This window comes from Rhinopithecus roxellana, chromosome 13 (genome assembly GCF_007565055.1).
Source record: "Rhinopithecus roxellana isolate Shanxi Qingling chromosome 13, ASM756505v1, whole genome shotgun sequence".
In the NCBI taxonomy this organism is placed as follows: Eukaryota; Metazoa; Chordata; class Mammalia; order Primates; family Cercopithecidae; genus Rhinopithecus; species Rhinopithecus roxellana.
In genome coordinates this window covers 69,710,009-69,732,064 of record NC_044561.1, presented here as the reverse complement: position 1 = coordinate 69,732,064, position 22,056 = coordinate 69,710,009, and the positions used below count along the sequence as shown (strand labels likewise).

General features: G+C 61.0%; 2 protein-coding genes and 1 pseudogene across 5 annotated transcripts; all 3 read right to left on the bottom strand.

The window, feature by feature from the left end:
- Positions 1–14: 14 nt before the first annotated feature.
- On the bottom strand, positions 15–1,305 carry LOC115892700 (annotated as a pseudogene). Its single transcript, XR_004052596.1, has one exon. The product of XR_004052596.1 is annotated as an uncharacterized LOC115892700 (transcript).
- Positions 18–10,990, bottom strand: ZNF512B (zinc finger protein 512B). Of its 3 annotated transcripts, XM_030914302.1 has the most exons (17): positions 10,885–10,990; positions 9,013–9,135; positions 8,562–8,704; positions 8,071–8,199; positions 7,319–7,977; positions 6,988–7,214; positions 6,819–6,890; positions 6,573–6,716; positions 6,291–6,415; positions 6,121–6,213; positions 5,845–5,943; positions 5,599–5,769; positions 5,077–5,271; positions 4,766–4,867; positions 4,437–4,499; positions 3,808–3,906; positions 18–3,443 (listed from the first exon to the last, which is right to left on the bottom strand). In XM_030914302.1, the coding sequence occupies exons 2-17, from the start codon at positions 9,131–9,133 to the stop codon at positions 3,192–3,194; spliced, it is 2,694 nt and encodes an 897-aa protein (XP_030770162.1). In that variant the 5' UTR covers positions 9,134–9,135; positions 10,885–10,990; the 3' UTR covers positions 18–3,191. The 3 variants fall into 3 exon arrangements, with proteins under 3 accessions (XP_030770162.1, XP_030770160.1, XP_030770161.1); XM_030914300.1 differs by having other exon boundaries at positions 4,437–4,867; positions 10,885–10,942; XM_030914301.1 differs by lacking the exon at positions 10,885–10,990 and adding an exon at positions 10,583–10,601 and having other exon boundaries at positions 4,437–4,867.
- A 4,522-nt stretch (positions 10,991–15,512) lies between these two features.
- SAMD10 (sterile alpha motif domain containing 10) lies at positions 15,513–20,630 on the bottom strand. Its single transcript, XM_010365257.2, has 5 exons — positions 20,371–20,630; positions 18,240–18,421; positions 17,986–18,157; positions 17,088–17,228; positions 15,513–16,926 (listed from the first exon to the last, which is right to left on the bottom strand). Exons 1-5 carry the CDS (start codon positions 20,459–20,461, stop codon positions 16,904–16,906), a joined length of 609 nt encoding a protein of 202 aa, XP_010363559.1. The 5' UTR covers positions 20,462–20,630; the 3' UTR covers positions 15,513–16,903.
- Between the last annotated feature and the right edge of the window lie 1,426 nt (positions 20,631–22,056).

Below are 22,056 nucleotides of genomic sequence, written 5' to 3'. Positions count from 1 at the left end.
CAGTCGCACAAAAACCCTGGAAAAAAATCGATAAACATTTATTTGATACAGTCATTTTAATACATACAGTGATGGCCCGTCCCCACGCCACTCGGGACCAGGGCGCGGGGCGGGGACGAAGACCGGGGACAGATGGTCACAAGGCGGGCGGGGCCCGAACTCACCGTCGAAACATCTCGCAAATAAACACTTTGTAGATAGAATATATATGTATATATATATGGTTACAAGTGATAGCTGGAACCTCTTTCAAAATGCACTTATGTACTGAGAACTGGCATTAAAAAACCCAAACCAAGAAACCCAAAGCACAGGACGCGCGGCCGCCAGGCAGGGGAGAACCTGGGGCCCCAGACCCGGGCCTGGGGGAGCCGCCTGGGGCCCGCCAAACAGGGCACACGGGGACGGCCCCTCCCGGGGTCAGCCTCACTGGCTCCTTCCCTTCAGCGCCACCAGGCAGGAGGGTCAACGGTCACACAGGAGGCACCCTCTCTTGCCTTTGCACCAGCAAATAAAGTGCATCCCATTTTCGTGAGTGTCGGCCCGGTGAGTCAGCCCTTCCGGGCCCTTTCCTGTTCTCAGGGCAGGGGGCGTGCGCTGAGCCAGAGGTAGAGCTGCGGAAAGGGCACCGACTGCGTCCCGGGCAGGGCCGACGCCCACCACACTCTAGGGGTCTGCTATGCTGGTCCCTCTCACTGAGGGCTCCTGGAGGCCTATGTGGGCCAGCATAGGGAGTGGGCAGACCCTGCTGAGCTCCACCCAGGGCCCTACCCCTTGGGAGGAGGGCTCTGCAGACCAGCATGTGGGAGAGGGAGGGCAGAAAGGAGGGGTCCGACCCAACAGCCACTTCTGACAGTAGCCCCCACGCCTACCTTAAAGACAAAGGGGGTTAAAGTGCTAAACATCAAGGTATCCAGGACTCCTCTTCCCACACCAGGGATTATCTGTGGGCTTTGGGAGTGTCCCGGAAACTCACCCCCAGCAAAAACCAGACCCCCCTCTCTCCTCCCCAAGGGCCAAGTACCTGAGAGGCTGGGGCAGGCGCGCAACACCCTGCTAGAGGTGTTCAGGTCCACCCTCCTCCCGCCATTGGTGGCAAGGACAAAGTGCACTTAGGCCCCTGCCCAGTGCCTGCTCCCCTCCCCTCCCGAGGCTGCCCCAGCAGAAGTTGTCAGACCCCACCCTCCACCTCCAGCGCCCCCGCCCCCGCCCCCGGCTGGCTGCACCGGTGAAGCTCTGGGACACAGGAAGGAAAGCCTCCCCCGACTTTCTGACGCTGGGTCACGTCTCTGCCCAAGCCTCCATTCTCTCATCAGGCCGAGGTGTGCATCGGTGGGGGAGTCCAGGTCTCCACACCCCCTCCCTAGCACATGTGGCAAGGGCTGCTGAGGGTCAGAGCCTTCTGGCCCAAGGATAAAGCCAGAGACAGGAAGTGTACTGCAACCCCAGTCCCCAAAGTGCTCCTGGAACTTGTCTTCCTACTACTGCAGGCCGAGCCCAGTGGGGGCCGTTCTCCCTGGGGGATGGGTGAGGGTGGGTGCTGGGGGCAGAGGCAGTGCCCAGTCAGTACTGCCTCCCTGAGCAGCAAGGGACCCAAACCCCAGAGACCCACGCCCTGGCCCAGCCCAACCCCCAGGCCCACCATCTGCACCAGGAAACCCTTAGCACCAAATGTCAGATTGTGAGTTTTTGTATAAAAAACAATTTAAAAAAAAGGTTGTTACTTGTCACAGCAACAAGACTGGCATCCACTACACCCAGGAGACACACGCACACGGGCAAACATCAAAATTCACATCGTCCAGGGTCAGTGGGGATGAGCCCTCAGCCCACTCCCACCCACCCTGGAAAATGGCCTCCCTCCAAACCTACCCCCTCTGAGCCTCATCCTCCCTGCAATGCTGTGGTTGGAAGGCAGGACCCCAGGGAGGCAGCCACAGGCTGTGGCCACCTCTTCCAGGCACCTGGACTCCCTGCCTGACCCCTGCCCAACCTGTAGACCCAGCCGTCCTCCGGGCCACAAAGGGGGCAAAGACAGCTCTGGGGCTGCCATCAACCTGCTGTGACTTTGGCCAACCCCTCCCCTGGCTGGCCTTCAGTTCCCATATCAGACCACACGACCAGAAACAATGGGGGCCGGTTAAAAAAAAAGGTGGGGAGGGGGCTCCCATGAGAGCTCGGCCACTGGGCCTACCCAGATTGGCAGACAGAAGGCTGCCTTTTCCCCAGTGGCCACTCAGAGCCAGGCCAGCTCTGCCCAGCTTCCTGCCCCACATGCCTGTGGGCCCCAGGAAGACCCCAAGGCCCAAACTAGTCCATCCCTACTCCATGAGGCTGCTCCAACCTAGGCCTGCAGTGCCAGAAGGCTGAACACTGGAGGGAGAGCATACTCCAGGGGCCCCACACCCCCAGGGCTGGCAGCTGTGTTGAAGGGCATCAAGCTCCTGCTGCCCTGTAGGTGCAAGAAACAAAACATTCCTTTACCCTAAGCTGGGAGCACAGACAGGCCTGTGGGGCAGGGCCTGAGCATAGCAGGGATCACACTGACAGAGGAGCGGCAGGGGTAGGGTAGGGGGCAGGCCTGGAGAGGTAGAAAACAGAAGCAGGGGGACCAAGTGGGTGGCCAAGGGCAGGCAGGAGCCTATCGGGTCAGCATGGCAGTGGTCAGACGGGGGTCTGTCCTGGGAGGTAGCTGGGGGTGCTGGAGTTCCAGTGTTGGGTGGAGGTGAGGCCAGGATGGTGGCTGCCAGCTGCCAGTCGCTCAGATGCCCTCACCAGCCCAGAACCACAGGTCACCAGGGATGCCTGAGCCTTGGGGGAGCCAGGGTGGGGACCCGGCAGGGCCTGAGGAAGCAGAGCCAGGGGGCCAAAGGCTATCTGCCTGCTCTGCACGGCAGCCCCTGTGGCACCAAGACCCCAGACACATTCCCATGGGGAGGGGCAACCCTCCCGGCTATTGCACTTCTGCTGGACACACCGTGGGGAGCCCCAACCCAGGTGTGCCCTGTGGCAGCCTTAACAGGGGAAGGCCCACCTTCAGGGAAGGGAGAGTGGCTGGCTGCCCCCACTGGACGGATGAAGAAGTGGGGGTGGGGGATGGAGAACTGGAGGACAGAGGTCCCGGAGCTAGCCCTGCCTTGAACAGAGGGCGGTGTGGCAGCTGCACGGGGGCCAGGCCCCACCCACCAAGCTCACTTTTCAGGCGCCTTGCTGGCTCCCACCTTCCGGCCAGCGGAGCCCCGGGCCCCCTTGTCTCTGCATCCGAGAGGCCAGTCGTCCCGGCGTAGGGGCAGCTTGGCCACAGGCTCCTCTGGGGGCCGCTCCTTGGGCTTTCGGCCCCGCTTCTTCCCACCTGCCAGATTTTTTTTCTTTTCCTTCTTGGGCACCAATGAGTCCTGGCTCCTGTGTTTAGGAGGTGGGTCTGCTGATGTTCGGAACCAGTTCTAGGGAGAGAAAAGCGCTGATGAAGACCTGAGACTGGACGCTGAGTACTGAGCCAGGTGTAGCCTGAGAGCTGAAGACCTGTCAGCCTTCAGGACCAGGCAAGCACCTGCAGCAAGGCTGCTGGGGGCTGGACAGGCGGACACCCTCAGGGCAGCTCCAGCTCAGGGTGCAAGCCTCCTAGTTCTCCCAGGGAAGCCAGACCCGACTTTGAGGAGAAACGACCAGATTTCTCCACATTGGCCGCTCTCCCAGGCACACTCCATGCAGGCCACTGATCTCTCCACCCACAAGGGGTGCCCAACCCCAGCCCCGTCCCCTCCTGGGCTAGCCCCCAGCCACAGGCCCTGGTGATGGCCCTTGCACCTCTGCGTGGGTCTTGAGGATGTGGTATTTGACGCCACTCTCAGAGCTGAACTCCTTCGGGCACAGCAGGCAGCGGTACTTCCCCGCCAGGTGGGCCCCCTGCAATGCACAGGCAGGCCAGTGCCTCAGCCCTTGGAGGACCCAGATCTGTCCTAAGCCCTTACTCGTGGCTAAAGGGTCAAAGTCAGGGGTGGCCAAGGAAAGCTGTGGCTTCTGTGCCAGACAGTGCTGGGGATCACTGGGTTGCCGGGGCTGCAGGGGTGGTGGGGAGAGGAAGGGTAGGGAGAGGCAGGTGCCCAGGGGAAGAGTTGCAGACCTTTGCCAAGCATCCCTTATTCTAAGCCAGTGTGCCATCTGCCTGGGTCGGGGTGCCCACTCATGCCTACATGGACGCAGAGCTCCAAGGACAGGACTAGGACTCATTGGCTTCTGGCTGGGGTTAGGGGTGAGGGAGGTGTCCTAGGCTGGCCATCAGCCGCCAGCCAGTCTCTGGGCTCGTGGAAGAGGAGGCCCCATAGAAAAAGTGGGGAGCAGGGCAGGGTCCCACACTATTGTGTGGGAGGCCCAGGTGGGGTGAGCTGGGATCTCTGAGTGCAGCACTTGGCCATGGGGCAGGCCCCAGAACTGACCTTGCTGCAGCTGGCAAGATGAGCCTTGAGTCCGGACACACTGGAGTAGATGGCTTCACAGCACTGCAGGGGAGGCAGCCGTGGGCGAGGGACTCTGGTGGGCACCCCACACCAAGATACACCCCTGCCCTACCCCAGGGGATCTCTGAGGCCTCTTTGGGGCAAGTGAGGGGGTGTGAGTCCTGGGAATTGGGCAGGCTGGGCATGCAAGGCCTGGGGTGGGCTGGGCACCTCCTGAAAGCTGTCCACCTCCACTCTGCTCTGAGGGCCACACCTGGGCTCTGTCCCTGTGTGGGTCCCCACGCCCCCACCCGGCTGCCTCTGCTCACATCATTGGGACAGTTGACATGGCCTTTCTCCTTCACTTCGTTCTTCCATGTCTCTAGCAGCTGGGGGTTCAGCGTGGGGAGCCCTGGCCGAGTGTAGTTGAGCTGTGAATTCGACAGCACCAGGGTGAGCCCGAGGCCAGGAGACACCCCAGCTGCTCTAAGAACACTCGCCTTGGCAGCAGGCAACACTCGCCACAGATGGCGGGGGCAACGGGTGGCCCAGGTCACGGGCGGCTGTCCCAAGGCTCAGGCCAAGGCATGTCCCGCCCAGAGGCCACAGCGCTGTCCACAGTACCGGGTGGGCAGCTCACCCGTGCGGTCTCGGGCACGAGGTCATCCTTCATGCGCCGCTTGGTCCAGTCGCGGGCCAGCTCGTCCTCTGCTATCTCCTGCAGGTGGAACACCGCCACCTGGGCCGACGTGCGGCGGACACGCCCGCTTGGCGTCCGCTCCACACCCAGCAGGTCCTCAGCCTCGGGGGACTTGTCTGTGGGCTCCTCAGGGGGCTGGAGGGCAGGAAGGCATGGAGGCTAGAGTGAGCCGCAGGAGCAAGAGGCAGGTTGGCACGCAGTGAGGCCACCCCAAGGCCGGTGGACCCACAGGCCTCGCAGTGTGCTGGGGACGCGGCTGACGCAGGCAACCCAAGGGAACAGGGAGGTTTCACTCTCCTGCCCACCAGGACACGTGTCTCTTACAGAGAGGGGTGGGAAACGCACGCATTAGGCAGCACATGGACAAATACAGTTGGGACCCGAGGCACACAGAACACACACGGCACACAGGAGCAAGCATGGTGCCACGGAACGGATGCCACAGAACGGAGAGCCACTCACAGGGGCCGTGTGCTCCGAGCGCACGTGGTAGTCGTGGCCGGCCTTGGATCGGTATGTCTTGCCACAGTGGGTGCAGGGGAAGGAGGGGCTGTCCACCTCACAGGGCGGCTTCCCGCAGCGCCGCTGGTGGTACTGGTAGCCCATGAGGCTGGAGAAGGCAGCCCCGCAACCCTGGGGGTCAGGCCAGAGGGTGGGTGAGTGGCCAGCAGGACCCCCCACCCCACACTGCCGTGGCCCCCCACTGACCTCCTGGGGGCAGCGCAGCCGTCCCATCTGCTTCAGCACCTTGCGCAGCCGCTCGCGCTCCTCCTGCTCACCCCCCTCAGAGGCCTCGGTGTCAGAGGGCTGGGGACAGGGTGAACGTCGGTGACCCACCACCACCACCACGGGTCCCTGCCCTGGCCCCGCCCCACCCAGGTGTTGGGCCACCGTCGTCCGAGGCTAGAAACTGGGGGAGCTGTGGTGAAGGTGGGGTGTGAGGTCAGAGGTCACGCTGGACAGCTGCTGCGGGCCCGACGGTACCTTGGCACTGTGCTCGGCCATGGTGTGGTAGTTGAGGCCAGCTTTGGACTTGAACTGCTTCCGGCAGTGCTGGCACTTGAGTGCATCCTGAAGCTGCAGATGGCGCACGTGTGAGGAGCCTGCCTGGGGCCGGGGCGCCTCCCTCCCAGCGCCTTCCGGAGCTGCCTTACCTTCTGACACACCTCCATGTGCTTCTTGAGCCCCACAAGCGTCTTCCGGGTGACCACGCCGCAGGTGGGGCAGACGGCTTCCCCGCGCTCGTGGATGGCCCTCTGCCACTGCTCTTCAGGGCCACCTGTGGGGAAGGCAGGGGCCTCGAAGGCTTGTGGGGGCCCCTGGGTGGCCTGGACACCAGGCACGGAATCCAGCCTCCACACTCAGCCCCCATCCCTGTGCTGTGGGATCTACCCGCGGTCTAGAGCTGCCCTGAGCCCCTGCCAGGCAACCCCTACCTGGAGCTGGGTGGGCCATGGGGGCTGGCGCCTCCTTGCTGACAGTGATGGGGGCTGGCACCTTCTTCCGGGCGTCCTCCGGGCCTGGTCCCTCCTGCTTCTTGGAGCGGTGAACTCGGGCCTTGTCCTCAGCTTTGACCAGGCCTGTGTGCACACATGGGGTGGAGAGAGGCAGGGGTGGGCTCAGGGGCTGCCACTCAGTGGACAGCCCCAGCCCTGGAAGTGCACACCGGGCTGGGGTCTTACCTTTGAGCCCAAAGGTCCCTGAGATGGATGGCTGCTCCCCTGTAAACTTCTTGGGTGTTTTCTGTTTCCTTCCTGACTCGGGGAGAGAAAACGGGGGCCAAGATTCTGGTCAAATAACCGCCAGGAGCCAAGCCTGCCCCGGCCGCCACCCCAGGGGCTCTCATCTTACTGTGCTTCGTGCGCTCGGGGTCCTCCTCAGGCGGGGACGCAGGGCCTGCAGCCCTCAGTGCCTCCACACCCCCCGACGGCCTGCTGCCTGGCGACAAGGAGCCACTGCTGGCGTCTGCACTCAGCGGGAAGGCCGAGCTCTGGCCCATGGTGGAGGGGCCGTGCTCCCCATTCTCTGGCCTGGCCTGCTTGGGTGGAATTGGGCAGGTGTCCAGGCCATCCGCAGCCCTGCAGGGAGCAGGTGAGGTGAGGGCCAGGAGGGCCTAACTCTGGTCCCCGTTACCCCCAGGCCATGGCCGAGGAGCACCCTGACCTGGAACGAGCCCCCATACCTTTTCTTACCACTGTTCCTCCCTGCGGCACGAGGTGCTTTGTTTTCCGACTTGGTCAGCAGCACCATTTTGCAGGGCGGTGTGTGTCTGCTGATGGCAATGGGCCTGCTGACTGTCACCGGCTTGCTGACCACAATGGGCCTGCTGACTGTCACTGGCTTGGTGACCGGCACGGGTTTTGTAACGGTCACAAGCTTTGCGACCGTAATGGGTTTGGTGACAGGTACAGGTTTGGTGACCGGCACGGACTTGGTGACTGTGATGGGTTTGGTGACCGGCACAGGCCTAGTGACCGGCATGGCCTTGGTGACTGGCATGGGCCTGCTGACTGTGACAGGTTTGGTGACTGGCACGGGCCTAGTGACTGGCATGGCCTTGGTGACTGGCATGGGTCTGCCAACCGAGACTGGCTTGCTGATGCCAATGGGTTTGCTGACGCCCACGGGTTTGCTGATAGTGACAGGTTTGCTCACTCCAATGGGCTTGCTGACCCCAACGGGCCGGCTGATGGTGACCGGTCTGCTGATGGGCCCAGGCTTGGAGGCAGGCAAGGGTCGGTCCATGTGGTTCCAAATCCGGTGTTTCTCCAGCTGGGTCTTAGAGGTGAACGCAGCCTCGCAGAACGGGCAGGGGAAGGCGAGCCGATCTGAGATGGCACCCTGGGCAGGGAGGGCGGGTGTGGGACAGGGCCCCAAGGGCCTCTGCCCAGACACACCCCAAGGCCTCCTCTTCCCTGACCCACAGTCCCTTACCCCTTGGCACCGCTGGTAATGGTACTTGAGCCCGTAGATGCTGGGGAACTCCAGCCAGCACCCCGAGTTTGGACACTTCACCCTCGAGTGTGCCTTGAACTCATCCTTCCAGTCGTTCATCAGGGAGAGCTAGGTGTGGGGAAAGGTGGTGCTGCTGACCCGCAGCCACCTGGGCCACTGCCAGCCCGAGCCCCAGACTCAGAGCCCTCCTTGGGCCTGCAGGGTGCACACACCACATGAGCCCCTCAACATCCAGACTGCAGTGGAAATTCAAGCCACCCAGCAGGGGCCATGCACAAGACCTGTTCTAGGAGCCCAGAATCTTCCAGCACACCAGATATAAAGCCAGATCATATGAAGCCTGCCAGGCCAGTGCCCACACCTTGAGGCACAGAGTTGGTACCAGATGTGCAGAGGACAAATCAGGGCAGGGCAGTGGCTGGACAGGGAGACCCCAGCATGAGCCCCACCATGGCCCTGAGGGAGCTCACAGGAATGTCTCGGAGGGCCTGGTTCTCAGCTTTTGGCCGCCCCTTTTTCTTCCCTTCTGTCTTGTCACTGGCTGGACTTCCTGGGTCAAAGCAGAGAGGGGCTTGGCCGGGCACTGTCTGTCCACCACGGACCACCGGCATCCCTGCAGCACACAACACAGCAAGGCTCAGAAGCTGTGTAGCACTGTCTACCACCAGGGGCTGCACAGGCCCACAGTGAGCACCACTGTCCCAACACCAGAGCACCGGGGGCAGGGGCTGTGGCCAGCTGAGGACAAGAACTCAGGGCCCTGGGTGATGTCCAAGGCAACCCCTCCCCTGGTAAGGTCCTTGGGAACTCAAGGGGCCTAGCTGGGTACCTGGAGACGGGATGCCCGGGGAGGTGGCCCACTCCTACCCCTTGCTGCCCAGAACCATGCCCAGAATTGACTTTGGCCCTGACTCCTCTTACCCATCTTCGGTGGGTCATGCAGCATTGGAAGTCGGACCTCCTTTCGGCTGCCATCCTTCCCGGGACCACTCTTGCTGGACCCCGGGAGCCGACGGCCTCCAACACAGAAAGGATCCGTCATCTCTGCAGAGCAAGTAGACAATCTGTGAAGCCTGACAGGCCCCACGCAGAACACGTGGTGAGGCTGCCCTGGAGCCCCACCCTTGGCAGGTCCTCTCTGGTCAGGGAAGAGGTACCTACCCTCCTGTGGTTTTGCTCACGTGGGAAAAACAAGTGATGGGGGGTTCTGACTTAAGGGAGGGGCTGCCAGCCAAGGTCTCCCCAGATAACCCAGGAGGCGTCATCAGTTTGGAAGGATCTAGTCCTGTCCTGAGATCCTCACCAGCTTCCAGATCCCCTTCCCAACACACAGCCCCATAGCTGCGGAGATGATGGTGGAGGTGATGCTGGGAGGGGTATGTTCCCGGGAGAGGTGCCTTGTGCAGGAGGAAGGAGGCTGGCAACATTTCTCCAGGGGACAATTATGTCTCCGATGATGGCTGCTGGCTCACAAGCTGCCCGGGCCCAGCAGTGGGGGCACAGCTTCTTACTGGGGCCCTGGTACCTTCCCATGCAGACCTGATGCAATGCCAACCTACCCAGGCAGGTACCCTTTGAATCTTCTCTCCAGACACAGATGGAAAACAGCCAAGGTGGGCACTGAGGACCCCCGGCCCACTCCAGCACTGCACCAGGCTCCTGTCCCTGTGCCGGCTGAGCTATCCTACCTGACCCTCTTCGCAGACTTGTCTCCTGGCTTCGCAGGCTGACCCGCCCCCAACCTCTCTCTGGAACCTCTCAGTCCCCTGCCTACAGACCCATCACCACCACTTCAGCCAAACAAGTAGTGGAAGCACTAGCAGTGAAGGCCCAGGCTGCTGGCCAGAGAGAATGCCCTGCTGCCCAACGCTGGGCCCCCCGAGGGCCTGTGCTGCTGGGAACCCCATCCTGAGAGCTGGGGAGCAGAGGAGACTCTGGGCTCAGCCCTGTGGAAAAGCCACAGAAGGGGATGGGACAGGAAGCAGGGTGAGGGTTGGGTGAGCAGGTGGGCAAGTGGCCCCCTCCTGATCCCTTCTAATTAACTTAGATTAGAGGGGATAGGAAGGGGCTGCTGTGTCCAGGAGGGCCAGAGAGCTGAGGTCAGAGATCAGGACAGTCACTGCCCATTGCCAAGGGGGAGGCCAGCGTCCGGGCACAAAGTTCTCTGGAAGTCCTCACTTTGCAACTTTGAAAGGAGACAGGGTCCGACCCCGGTGGCCCCAATTTTTCTGAAGCCTGGGAGAAGAATTCAGAGTAGTGGGACCTGAGGCCAGGGCCGGCCTGGGAGGTAGAGACGCGACTGGCGCCCCGGATGAGAAGGGGCTTCGGCCCTCCCGAGCCCAGCGGGCACACAGAGCCCTGGCGGGGAGAGGGGGCTCCGCCGCGCAGCGGGTCCGCCGCGTAGGCCGTTCGGCCCGGGACCCCGGCCCAGGCCTGGCGCGCGGGTGAGCGCGGCCAGGGACGCGCACCTGGGGCCAGCCTCGCCACCCACCTGTCACCTGGGGCCGGGAGCGGGCGCGGGCGCGGGGCGCGGGCCTCGGCCTGGCCGGGCAGGGCCGATCGCGGGCGCGGGGTGGGGGGGCGAAGGCAGTGAACCAAAATGGCGACTTTTTCTGGAGAAGGAGGAGGCAGGAAGACGGCGCCGGCGCGGGGCGCGGGGGCTCGGGCGCGGCGGGGGGCGGGGGGGCTCCGGGCCCGGCCCCCTCCTCGGCCTGCGCGCGGGGTCGAGATCCTGGGCGCGGTGGGCGCCGGGGCTGCGGCCAGATCGGGGCCGGGGCGCGGCCGGGCGCTTACCTGCGGCGCCCAGCGGGGCTGCGGCCGGGCCGGGCCGGGGTGGGGGGCGCGGGGCGCGGGGCGCTGGGTCCGGGCGGCGCAGGCTGCGCGCCGCGCTGCGCACATGCGCGCTCCCGCCCCTCCCACCTTTGACAGTTTTACTGCGGGGGGGAGGGGGCGAACTCTCGCGTTATTCCCGCGGCCGCTGCGCGGCGGGGAGGGGGCGGGGAGGGGGCCTGGCGCTGGCCTGTGTCCCCCCGCTCCGCGGTTCCGCCCCCGTCGGCCGGGCCCGCAGTCCAGAGTAGCCAGTTCTGCGGTCCTGGGGCGGGGGGCGTTTTCTGGACAGTGGGGTAAACTGAGGCCCGATAGGGGCGCTGGGCACTGCCCGGAGTCCGGCGCGCACGGATTGAGGCGACCTGATTCCGCCGCATCCTGGCCCGCACGGCGAGGGTGGTCTCTGGGCTGCAGACCCTGACCTCTGGCCCTGGGGGCCGTGCACTGGCAGGGCAGGATTCAGCCTCTTTCCAACCGGCCCTGAGACCACTTTTGCGACTGGCCCCTGGCGGTGCCTGGTGGCTTGAGGCCATGGGGCTTTACTGGGGTCACTGACCATTGGGTCAACCTTTCCCAGCTCTGGGGGCAGTGGTTCTGAACCAGTGCCAGGGTCTCCTCTGCCCCATAGCCTGGGCTTCTGCAGGGAGCACTGGGGTCCCGTGTGGGCTGAGTAGTCTGTAGGCGACGGGGCACTGACAGCACAGGACTTGGGATGAATGAGGCAGAGAAAGGTGTAGCTCTCCTAAAGAGGACGGAGGAGGCCCCACACGGACTAGCGCAGGACCCACAAGAATCTCCGCCAGGAGAGTCTTTCTTTTCTTTTCTTTTTCTTTCTTCCTTTCTCTTTCTTCTTTCTTCTTTTTCTTTCCTTTCTTCCTTCGTTCTCTTCCTTCTCTTCCTTCCCTTCCCTCCCTTCCTTTTCTCCTTCCTTCCTTCTTCCTTCCCTCCCTTCTCTTCCCTTCCTCCCTTCTTCTTTCCTTCCTTCCTTCTCTTCTGTTCCCTCCCTCCCTTCCTTCCTCCCTTCCTTCCTTCTCTTGCTTTCCTTCCCTTCCTCCCTTCCTGTCTTTTCTTCTTCCTTCCCTTCCTTCTTTCTCTTCCCTCCCTCCCTTCCTTTCTTCTTCCTCCCTTCCTTCCTTCCCTTCCTTCCCTCCCTTCCTTCCCTTTCTCCTTCCTTCCTTCCTCTCTTTCTTTCTCTTCTCCCCTCCCCTCTCTCCCCCTCCCCTCCCTTCCCCTCCTCTCCTTTCTCTCCTTTCTTCTCCTTTCTTTTTTTCTTCTTAAGATAGAGTCTCCCTCTGTCATTCAGGCTGGAATGCAGTGGTGTGACCTTGGCTCACTGCAGCGTCTACCACCTGGGCTCAAGCAATCCTCCCACCTCAGCCCCCCAAGTAGCTGGAAATACAAGTGTGTGCCACCTCACCTGGCTAAGTTTTAAAGTATTCATAGAGACGAGGTCTTTCTCTGTTGACCAGTCTGGTCTTGAACTCCTGGGCTCAAGCCATCTTCCTGCCTCAGCCTCCCACAGTGTGGGCATTACAGGTGTGACCCACCGCCTCTGGCTAGGAGGGCCTTTTTTTTTTTTTTTTTTTTTTTTAAGACAGAGTCTCACTCTGTATCCCAGGCTGGAGTGCAGTGGCATGATCTCAGCTCACTGCAAGCTCCACGTCCCGGGTTCACGCCATTCTGCCTCAGCCTCCTGAGTAGCTGGGATTACAGGTGCCCGCCTCCACGCCTGACTAATTTTTTTGTATTTTTAGTAGAGACGGGGTTTCACCGTGTTAGCCAGGATGGTCTCCATCTCCTGACCTTGTGATCTGCCCGCCTTGGCCTCCCACAGTGCTGGGATTACAGGCATGAGCCACTGCACCCGGCCTTAGGAGGGCCATTCTTACCTGTTCACAGCACCCATCTCCCAGGGAAGGCCTCAGACCTCAGGAGGGAAGAGTCAGGGAGACTCTGGGTTTTCATCTGGTGCCCACAGAGCTTTTTTTTTTTTTTTTTTTTGAGATGGAGTCTTGCTCTGTCACCCAGGCTGGAGTGTAGTGGATTCATCTCCACTCACTGCAACCTCTGCCTCCCGGGTTCAAGCAATTCTCCTGCCTCAGCCTCCCGAGTAGCTGGGATTACAGGCACGTGCCACCATGCCCAGCTGATTTTTTGTATTTTTAGTAGAGATGGGGTTTCACCAACCTGCCCAGGCTGATCTCAAACTCCTGACCTCATGATCCACCCACCTCGGCCTCCCAAACTGCTGGGATTACAGGCATGCGTCACCACACCCGGCCAGCATTTTTTTTTTAAACCATGTGCACATATTACTTTTACAATTAAAACAGACTTTTAAAAGTTTCGTAAGGCCCCTTTCTGCATACTACAAACATTCTGGACTCCTTAAAATTGATGTGGGCTGGAAGTTGCTGGTCAGGAAATGGAGCTACCAGGTGTTCCTCCTTCACTGGGGCCCTTCCGGCCCAGTGGGCCCCTTTCCCTGTCCCCTGTGGGGCAAGCTCAGAGGCACTGCTGGGGCGGGGTTGGGCAGTGAGATTTTTGTCTTTCCTCAAAGGGGCCTGGGATCTGCTTCACTCAAGGCTGGCACAGAGCACTCACAGTGAGATTGGCTCTTGCGGAAGAGGCAGTCAGTCCATCCTTCCCTCGGGAATCTGAGCCAGAAAGAGGCCAGCGCACACCAGCCTGTGTGACCCGAGGAGAAAGGGGAGGGCATTCCCTGCAAGGCTAGCGTCATGTTCTTCCCTTGTTGACCTTTCCCACCCTGGAGACAGGACCAGCAGGATTTCCTGAGAGGTCAGTGTGTGTCCCCTTAGGTGCATCCAAGGCCGTCAGCTCTCCCTGTGTAAGTCTGGTTGTCCATACATGCGACCTGTTTGGATATTGCCATGTCAGGATATGACAGTGTCCTGTGCTAGGTGAGGGCAATGCCTGACTGTATTTTAGCATCTGGGTGATTAGACATCAGGGTGCCTGGGGACAATGCGTCTGGATTTTAGCATCCATGTGTCCAGGCTGTGGCATGTCTCAGTGTCAGGGTGCTGGTGAGGGATGGCTGTTTTCTGTGAGCATCAGCATGCCAGGGTGTTGTGTAACACACTGCGTTTGTGTGCGCCAGGAATGTGCTGTGTCCCATGTGTTTCTACATGTTAGGAGGTCGTTGTGTGTCTGCATGCTAGCATTTGTGTATTTGTGTAATGACATCTTTGTATGGGGGCATGCTGTTATATATGTTTGTGTCTGTGTGTCTGGCCAACTCCATGCGCGTGTTTGTGTTTGTTGGTGTTTGCTGGTGTCAGTGTCATTGCGTCTCTGTGTATGAGTGTCTGTGTGTGGTGGCCTCTGAGTTCTTTTCTTTTTTTTTTTTTGAGACAGAGTCTCGCTCTGTTGCCCAGGCTGGAGTGCAGTGGCATGATCTCAGCTCACTGCAAGCTCCGCCTCCCAAGTTCACGCCATTCTCCTGCCTCAGCCTCCCAAGTAGCTGGGACTACAGGCGCCCACCACCACGCCCGGCTAATTTTTTGTATTTTTAGTAGAGACAGGGTTTCACCCTGTTAGCCAGGATGGTCTCGATCTCCTGACCTCATGATCCACCTGCCTCGGCCTCCCAAAGTGCTGGGATTACAGGTGTGAGCTACCGCGCCTGGCCAACCTCTGAGTTCTTATGTGTCTGATTGCTGTGTGTGTGTGTGTGTGTCAGGGTGTGTGCTGTGATCTGTGTGTGTTTGAGACAGGGTCTTGCTCTGTTGCCCAGGCTGGAGTACAGTTGTGTGGTCAGAGCTCACTGTGTGTGCCTTGAACTCCTGAACTCAAGGAATCCTCCTGCCTCAGCCTACCAAGTAGCTGGGACTACAGGTATGCGCCACCATGGCTGGCTAGTTTCCAAAGTTTTTTGTAGAGATGGGGTCTTGCTATGCCGCACAGGCTGGTCTTGAACTCCTGGCCTCCAGCGACACTCCTGCCTTGGTCTCCCACAGTGCTGGTATTGCAGGCATGGGCCACCGCGCCTAGGCCAGATGTTTGTGTGTTATCCCTGAACGTGTGAATGGGATCTTATTGGGAAAAGGGTATTTGCAGATGTGATTAAAGATCTTGCGATGAGGAGATTATCCTGTATTACCCAGGTGGCCCCAAATCCAAGCATCCTTATAAGAGGGAGACAGAGGTAGATTTGAGAGACAGAAGAGGACGTGATCTGATTACAGAGGTGGAGACAGGTAATGCCCATGAGCCCGAGTTCTCCCGGCAGCCACTGGAAGCTGGAGAGGTGAGGAGTCTCCCCAGGAGGCCCCGGGAGAGCTGGAGTTTGGACTGCGGCCTCCAGAACTGTGAGAAAATGAGTGTCTGCTGTTCTCAGCACCCCTCGGTGGTCCTCTGTCACGGCAGCCGCAGGACCCTCCCGAGCTGTGTGGGCTATCCCTTCCAGCGTGCCGGGCGTTGTGTCCAGCACCGGGGGCCGCCCGCGGGCGTGGCTTGAGCCCTGTTTCCAGCCTCTGCGCTAGGGTTGCCCGGACGCCCCTCCGGGGCGCGACGCCACTGCCCCCTGGTGGCCGCGGCTGCCCGGACGCCCTCTCGCAGACGCAGCATGGCCAGCACTTGGGAACCAGCTTTATTTCTGATTATTATTTTTTTTTGTCAGAGTATAAAAAAGTGAGCGCAAAACAAGGAAGACGAGACAGGCGTGCGTGGGCCAGGGCAAGACAGAGGAGGAGGGAGGGGAGCAGAGGCGGAAGGGCATCTTGGGCTGATGGTGGGAGGCAGGCAGAATACTTGGGCAGCCACACAGGGGCAGGGATGAGGGTCTCCCCTTGGTGGGGGCTTAGGGGAGGGGAGCGCCCAGGCCAGTTGTCCAAATTCTCCCTGGGACCCGCAGTGACCAGCCTTGAGTCTGGAGGCTCAGAGCACACAGAGGGAATGGGGGCTCAGCCTCATCTGTCCCTGAGATTCTCAGAAGCCCCAAGAGGATCGGGAGCCGGCAGAGGCACAAGAGGGCGGGGTTGGCCAGGGCTGCCCTCACTGTCCTTCCGCCAGGCAGCACCAGCCCCGAACCACCCAGAGAGGGGTTGCTCGGGCCTCTGGGCGGGTGTAGGGGGAGCGGCCCTGGGGAGGCCTCTCCCCGAATCCTCACAGGCCTTCTTGGGAAAGTGGCAATGGGAAGGCCCACGCACAAGGCCCTTGTTCTTGAGGGTGGGAGTGGGGACGACCGTAAAAGCACGATTTTCCCAAAGATAGGGCAGGGAGCACTGCTGAGCCTGGGCCCTGGGCACAGAGCCACCTGGACAGGGCTGAGGTCCTTGTTGTGCCACATTTTGTCTCTGGTGCTTGGTCAATCTGGGCCTTTCTCAGCTTTCTTCTCATGAATAGAGAGGGTGTGGTGAGGATATATAAATAATGATGAAAGTGCCTGACATGGTGCCGCTGGGCAGGTGCTGATGGCCACTACTCTAGATGATGGGTGGGTCTGCTGGGCTCTGGCAGGGGCATGGGCACAAGCCACAGGGAGCCAAGGCAACTTATGGCACCTGTGTGGGCCAACCTGGAGGTGCTGGGGAACTGCCTAGAACTGGGCTGAGTGGGTGGACAGACAGGTGACTCAGCAGGCGATGGGGGATGGACATCACGTGGAGAGGGGAATGTAAATAAACAGACTCCCTGGGAGTCTGGGGGGACATCCAAACCGGCTCTGGCTCCAGGCAGCTGCCCCACATGCTGCCAGCAGCACCAGGGGAGGGCTTGGGCTCAGGTCCCAGGAGGTGGGGCCACACTCAAGCAGCCCTTACCCACCCAGCCCCAGGGCATGACCTGGAATGTCCAACCAGAGGCGCCGGGAGGTGGTGATCCTGGTCCTGTCTGTCCGTTGGGCCAGCCTGGCCGCCCCGGCATCCTGCAGGGTCCAAGAGGGGCTGCGGGGCCAGCTCTGCCTCCTCCCTAGCCGTGGACTCCCGTCACAGTGCTGGGGTCTGGGTTCAAGCCTCAGCAGCAGCTAGGACATTTTCCCAAAGGAAGCTGTGGGGTGGAAGAGGGTGAGGATGGGGGGGGGTGTCTTCGGCATCATCTGCATTAGGGCCCTTATTGGGGCCCACAGCCACCCTCCTGAGGTCATCCCACCCCGCACTCAGAGGGGCTTCTCCATCAGCCCCCAGGCCTTTCTGGCACCTCACACTGACCTTGGCTGAGCAGCTGCAGGCTCCGCCCCTCCTCACGCACCTGCAGGCGGAGCACCTGCTGCAGCACCTCCTGTCTCTGGGCCTCCTGGGCCAGCCCCATCCGCTGCAGCTTCTCTGCATTCAGCCGCAGCAGTGCCCGGCCTGGGGAGACGGAAGAGGGGCTGAGCTGAGGCCAACAGAGGCATCAAGAGCCAAGGCAAGGCTGGTGCCCTGGCTCACACCTGTAATCCCAGCACTTTGGGAGGCTGAGGAGGGCAGATCACTTGAGGTCAGAAGTTCAAGACCAGCCTGGAAACCCCGTTTCTACTAAAAATATAAAAATTAGCTGGGCTTGGTGGTGTGTGCCTGTAGTCCCAGCTACTCGGGAGGCTGAGGCAGGAGGATCACTTGAACCTGGGAGGCAGAGGTTGCAGTCAGCCGAGATCGTGCCATTGCACTTCAGCCTGGACAACAGAGCGAGACTCCTTCTCAGAAACAAACAAACAACAAACTGAGTGAAGGCACAGGCAGGGACTAAAAGAGAAAGAGGGAGGAGAGAGAGAGGAAGCGGGGTACAGAGAGACTCAGAGGGAGAAAGAGAATCAGCGAAACAGATAAAGAAACTTAGAGGGAGAGAGGCAGAGGGAAAGGATGAAGAGCAAAAGGCAGGGATGGAACAGAGAAAAGCCAGATGAAGACAGCACAGAGAGATGGGAAGAGACACAGAAAGAAAGGCAAAGAGATAAAAAAGACAGATTCTGCAGAGACGAAGAGCAGAGGGAAGGTGGATTCACCGAAGAAACTAGACAGATGAAAACAATAGCAAGAGAAAGGCAGGCTGAGTGTGGGGAGGAGATCCTCTGAGGCAGGTAGCCCCATTCCCATAGCACCCTCAGCCCATTCCTCAGCCCCACTGTACCGGTGATGGCATGCTGGGAGAAGGCCTCCACGTAGATGAGGTAGTTGTGGGGACAGTGCTTCTTGAGCCACTTGCAGACGTCCTGCTGACTCCACAGGACCACGGGCCGGGTCAGGCCGCCCAGCGAGGGGCTTGTGTGGTACATGCCATAGTGATCAGAGTACAGCCGGCCCTGCAGGGGAGGGGCGTGGCAGGCAAAATGAGAGTGGTGGAGAGGGAGGGCAGGGACAGAGGTGGGTGGAGTGGGTGGGTACCTGGGGGGTCTCTGTGCCGGGCTGCTGCAGGAGCTTGATTGGCCTGCTGCTGGCCGCCCTCTGGCTGCGGGAGTCATGCCATGTGAGGCTGGTGCCAGGTGTCCCAGGCAAGTGGCAGGGGATGCTCTCAGCTGACACCGTGTGCTCCAGGAGGGTCTGGCAGAAGCTGAAGTGGGCAGTGGCTGTGTGTGTGGGTGCCTGGTCAGGGCAATCAAGGGCAGAACCAGAGGCTTCCTCTACTTGAGAGCTAGCTCCCTGCCCCATCTCCTCTACACTAGCGTGGGAAATCACTTCACCAGTGAGGGGTTCCCAAGCCTCCAAAGGCAGAAGGAAGTGTGCAGGACCCGTTTTGAGGACCTCACCCAGCACAAAAAGAGACGAACTGAAAACACCTTTCCTCTTGCAAGTCTACAGCCCTCACTTTGGGGAGCAGGATGGATTCTGCTTAGATCAGAGGATGTGCCCGCAAGGGAAGGGAACCTAAGATATGGCAGGAGGAGCTGTCCTGGGACAGCCCTGACCTCACCCTTGCCTTGGGCTGGCCCACAAGCCTTGCACACACCAGACCAGGAAGTGCACACACAGCCTGCTTTGAGGAAAGGCAGGTCCTGAGTCCGGGGAGGTCGTCTGTGCTGGGGAAACCGGGCTGAGGATGCTGCTTGCCCGTCGCCATTGAAGAAACCCAGTTCATACAGCCCTATCTGGCGTTGGGGCCCCACTCACTGATTATGACTCATTGACAGCCTGAACTCTGGGCCAACCGACAAGCAGGGCTCACTCCACAAACATGCGCTGGGCTCTCCAGCTGTGCTGCCTCCCACAGGGCCTGCAGGCCTGGGAAAACACCGGCCACATGAATGGTGGGTACCCATTCGATATGGGCAGGTCAGCACAGGTATGTGGGGTGCAGCCATTGCTTGGGGACCCAAGGTGATGCTCTGTGCTCCCTCTTCCTGCAGTAACTGCATTAAAGCATCTCATCTGAGCTTTATCATCATCTCTGGGGGCACTGCTGACCTGAGTCTGGGGAGGCAGGTGTCTTGATCCAGGTCTGTTACATAGGGGCACCCTACATTCATTGTGAATGAATGAATGAATGAAGGCTCTGTATGGTGTCTGCAAGTGAACAGAGCCTGTGGGGAGACAGAAGGCCTGCCCGTCTTTACAGCACCCAGGACTTCAGCAGGGTAGGTGAGGTTCCCATGCTATGGCCCTCACCCCATCCACCCTAGAGTGAGAGACCCTCCCGGCTCCAGACTCAGCCACCCACTCCACACCCAGGGCAGGGGCTGAGGATGTATGTGTCTAGGAGGTCTGAGTATCGGGGGAAAACCACATCCCACTCCCCCGTCCTCCCACCCCTGTAAGACTTGAGAGACTTAACACCTTCCTCCCCCATTCTTGCAACTTTCAGGAACAGGACCCCTGGTAACTCCAAATTTGAGGTCTAGGGTCAGCAGAGGGTGTGGTCAGTGGGCCACCGCCCCGAGGTAGCCCCTACTGCTGTGGGAAAAGATTTATTCTAAGGCTGCGCCTTCCAGCGGACAGGCACCGTGGTCTCCGGGCTTTGCAGGGCCTGCAGCGGCGGGGCTGGTGCAAAAGCGCGCGGCAGCCGGGGGAACCAGTCGGACACCTCCGCTCGCACCGCACCTGCCCAGGCCAAGCAGGCTCCGCCCATTTCCTGCCCGCACTCCCGGAGGGAGTTCCGTCCTTCCCGCGGTCTGTCGGTCCGGTCCCTCCCGCCTCAACGTCAGGATTCCAGAAGGAAATGAGGCGGGGGCACCGAGGCGGGATGTGACCTCGGCCCTCTCTCGGCCCCACTGCAAAGGCTGCGGAGGGTTTTCTCCGCGCGCAGGGAAAGGTGACCCGAGCGTAGTGCCAACCTGAACACAGGCGCCTCGGCTTGTCACCCCCTCACCCCAAGCCAAGGGCGCCCTGACCCCCAAGGCCTGAGGCTGGCTGCCCCCCAAAGCAGGACAAAGGCCACGGGACCCCGTTGAGCCGAGACATCCGCCGAATACCCCCAGCCGCCGCCGCTCGAAGCCCGCCGGGTCCCGGCCCCCAACCGTGCCTCTGGGTCCGTGAGACCCTCGCCCGCGAAATCCCCGCGCCCGGGTCCAGCCCCGCTCACCGTCCACATCCCGGCGCTCCCCGAAGCCGGCGCGCACGGCCCCGGCGCGGCCACGCGGGGGGCTCAGCTTGGACCTCAGCTCGGTGAACATGGGGCCCGCGGGTGCCAGGCCCGCGCACACGCCCCTCGCCGAGTGCAGGGCGGCCGGTGTGGCCGGCGGGGAACGCGCGTCGCCGCCCCGCCCCGCCCCAGCCGGCCCCGCGCCCGAGCCGGTCCCCGCGGCCCGCGAGTGTGCGCGGCGAGGCACCTGCCGCCGAGCCCTGTGTGCCGGGCGCGCTCCGGGAGCTCCGAGGTGTGTCGGCGGCGCGCGGGCCTGCGTGCGCCAAGGCTGTCCGCCAGGGCGAGGGGCGTCCGTGCGCCCCTGGGCACGACTCCGCGGAGAAGAGCCCCCGTGCACCTGCCGGGGGTCCTCTGAGGTCGGGCCCCTCTGTGCGTGGGGGTGGGCTGAGGAGCATCTTACGGGGGCCTTCTACCTACCGGAGCCAGGACAAGGGGCAGATCAACCCCTCCCACACACTTCCCTCGGTCTCCTACCTCTTTACTCTCTCTCAAATGGGCACCCGCTTCCCCGGAGAAACCAGCTTGACTCTTGCTTACCGCCCACCCCACTGTGAACATCAGGGTGGTTCTCCCTTCCCCCTGCAGCCCCAGAACCTGGCTCAGTGCCCGGGGGAGAGGGGGCGGTACAGTGCTCTGTAACTGAAAGGGGCTTGCCTGGAGATGTGGCAGAGAGGAACTCCAAGGAGGTTGTAGCAGGCCGGAGCGGTGTGTTTGCTCCAGGACTCCAGTGAGAAGTGCTGGAATGGGGCTGGGCTGGGGAACTGTGGTTGCCTGGTGCAGCAGCAAGCCAGGCTTGCAACTAGCTATTCGGCTTGCTCTGCCCAGGAGCCTGGGTGCTCTCCCTGGGTGTATGCAGGGGCTCTGGAAGATGTCTTACAGCAGAAGGCGCAGAGATGCACACAGACATGTAGAAATGCATGCACAGAGTACAGTCATGCACGTGCACCCAGAACACGAGCACACGTGACCTCAGTGTGCACACACCCCACTAATCACACACACACTAATCATACATCACTAATCACACACATAGAATTCACCCACATGCTTGACAGCCATGTTCATGTGCTGACGTGTTCCCTACAGGTCAACTGCGGTTGTTTATTTCAATTAGCTCTCCAGGAGCTGAGGATGTGGCCCTCACCAGAATGTCCAAGGCATGTTGGCGGGCGTGGGTGGGGTCTCTAGTCCCACTGGAGGGACAGATGCATGAATGGGGGTTCAAGAATATGAGTGCTAGGCCAGGCGCGGTGGCTCAGGCCTGTAATCCCAGCACTTTGGGAGGTCAAGGCAGGCAGATCAGGAGGTCAGGAGATCGAGACCATCCTGTGAATGGTGAAACCCAGTCTCTACTAAAAACACAAAAAATTAGCCGGGCGTGGTGACGGGCGCCTGTAGTCCCAGGTACTCCGGAGGCTGCGGCCGGAGAATGGCGTGAATCCAGGAGGCGGAGCTTGCAGTGAGCCGAGATTGCGCCACTGCACTCTAGCCTGGGCGACAGAGCGAGACACCGTCTTAACAACAACAACAAAAAAGAATATGAGTGCTGAAAGCTTAGGGCAGCAGTGTGCGCCCAGGACGCACACAGACAGGTGTGCCCATAACCAGTACACACAAGCTCTACAC

Coding starts and splice junctions, on each gene's coding strand:
- ZNF512B (XM_030914300.1), bottom strand. CDS start 9,133: ATGACGGATCCTTTCTGTGTTGGAGGCCGTCGGCTCCCGGGGTCCAGC. Junction 6,416..6,572: donor CATGGCCCACCCAGCTCCAG/GTAGGGGTTGCC, acceptor CCTTCCCCACAG/GTGGCCCTGAAGAGCAGTGG. Junction 4,868..5,076: donor TCGTGCCCGAGACCGCACGG/GTGAGCTGCCCA, acceptor TCGAATTCACAG/CTCAACTACACTCGGCCAGG.
- SAMD10 (XM_010365257.2), bottom strand. CDS start 20,461: ATGTTCACCGAGCTGAGGTCCAAGCTGAGCCCCCCGCGTGGCCGCGCC. Junction 18,158..18,239: donor CCGGCACAGAGACCCCCCAG/GTACCCACCCAC, acceptor CCTCCCCTGCAG/GGCCGGCTGTACTCTGATCA. Junction 17,229..17,985: donor CTCCCAGCATGCCATCACCG/GTACAGTGGGGC, acceptor CCGTCTCCCCAG/GCCGGGCACTGCTGCGGCTG.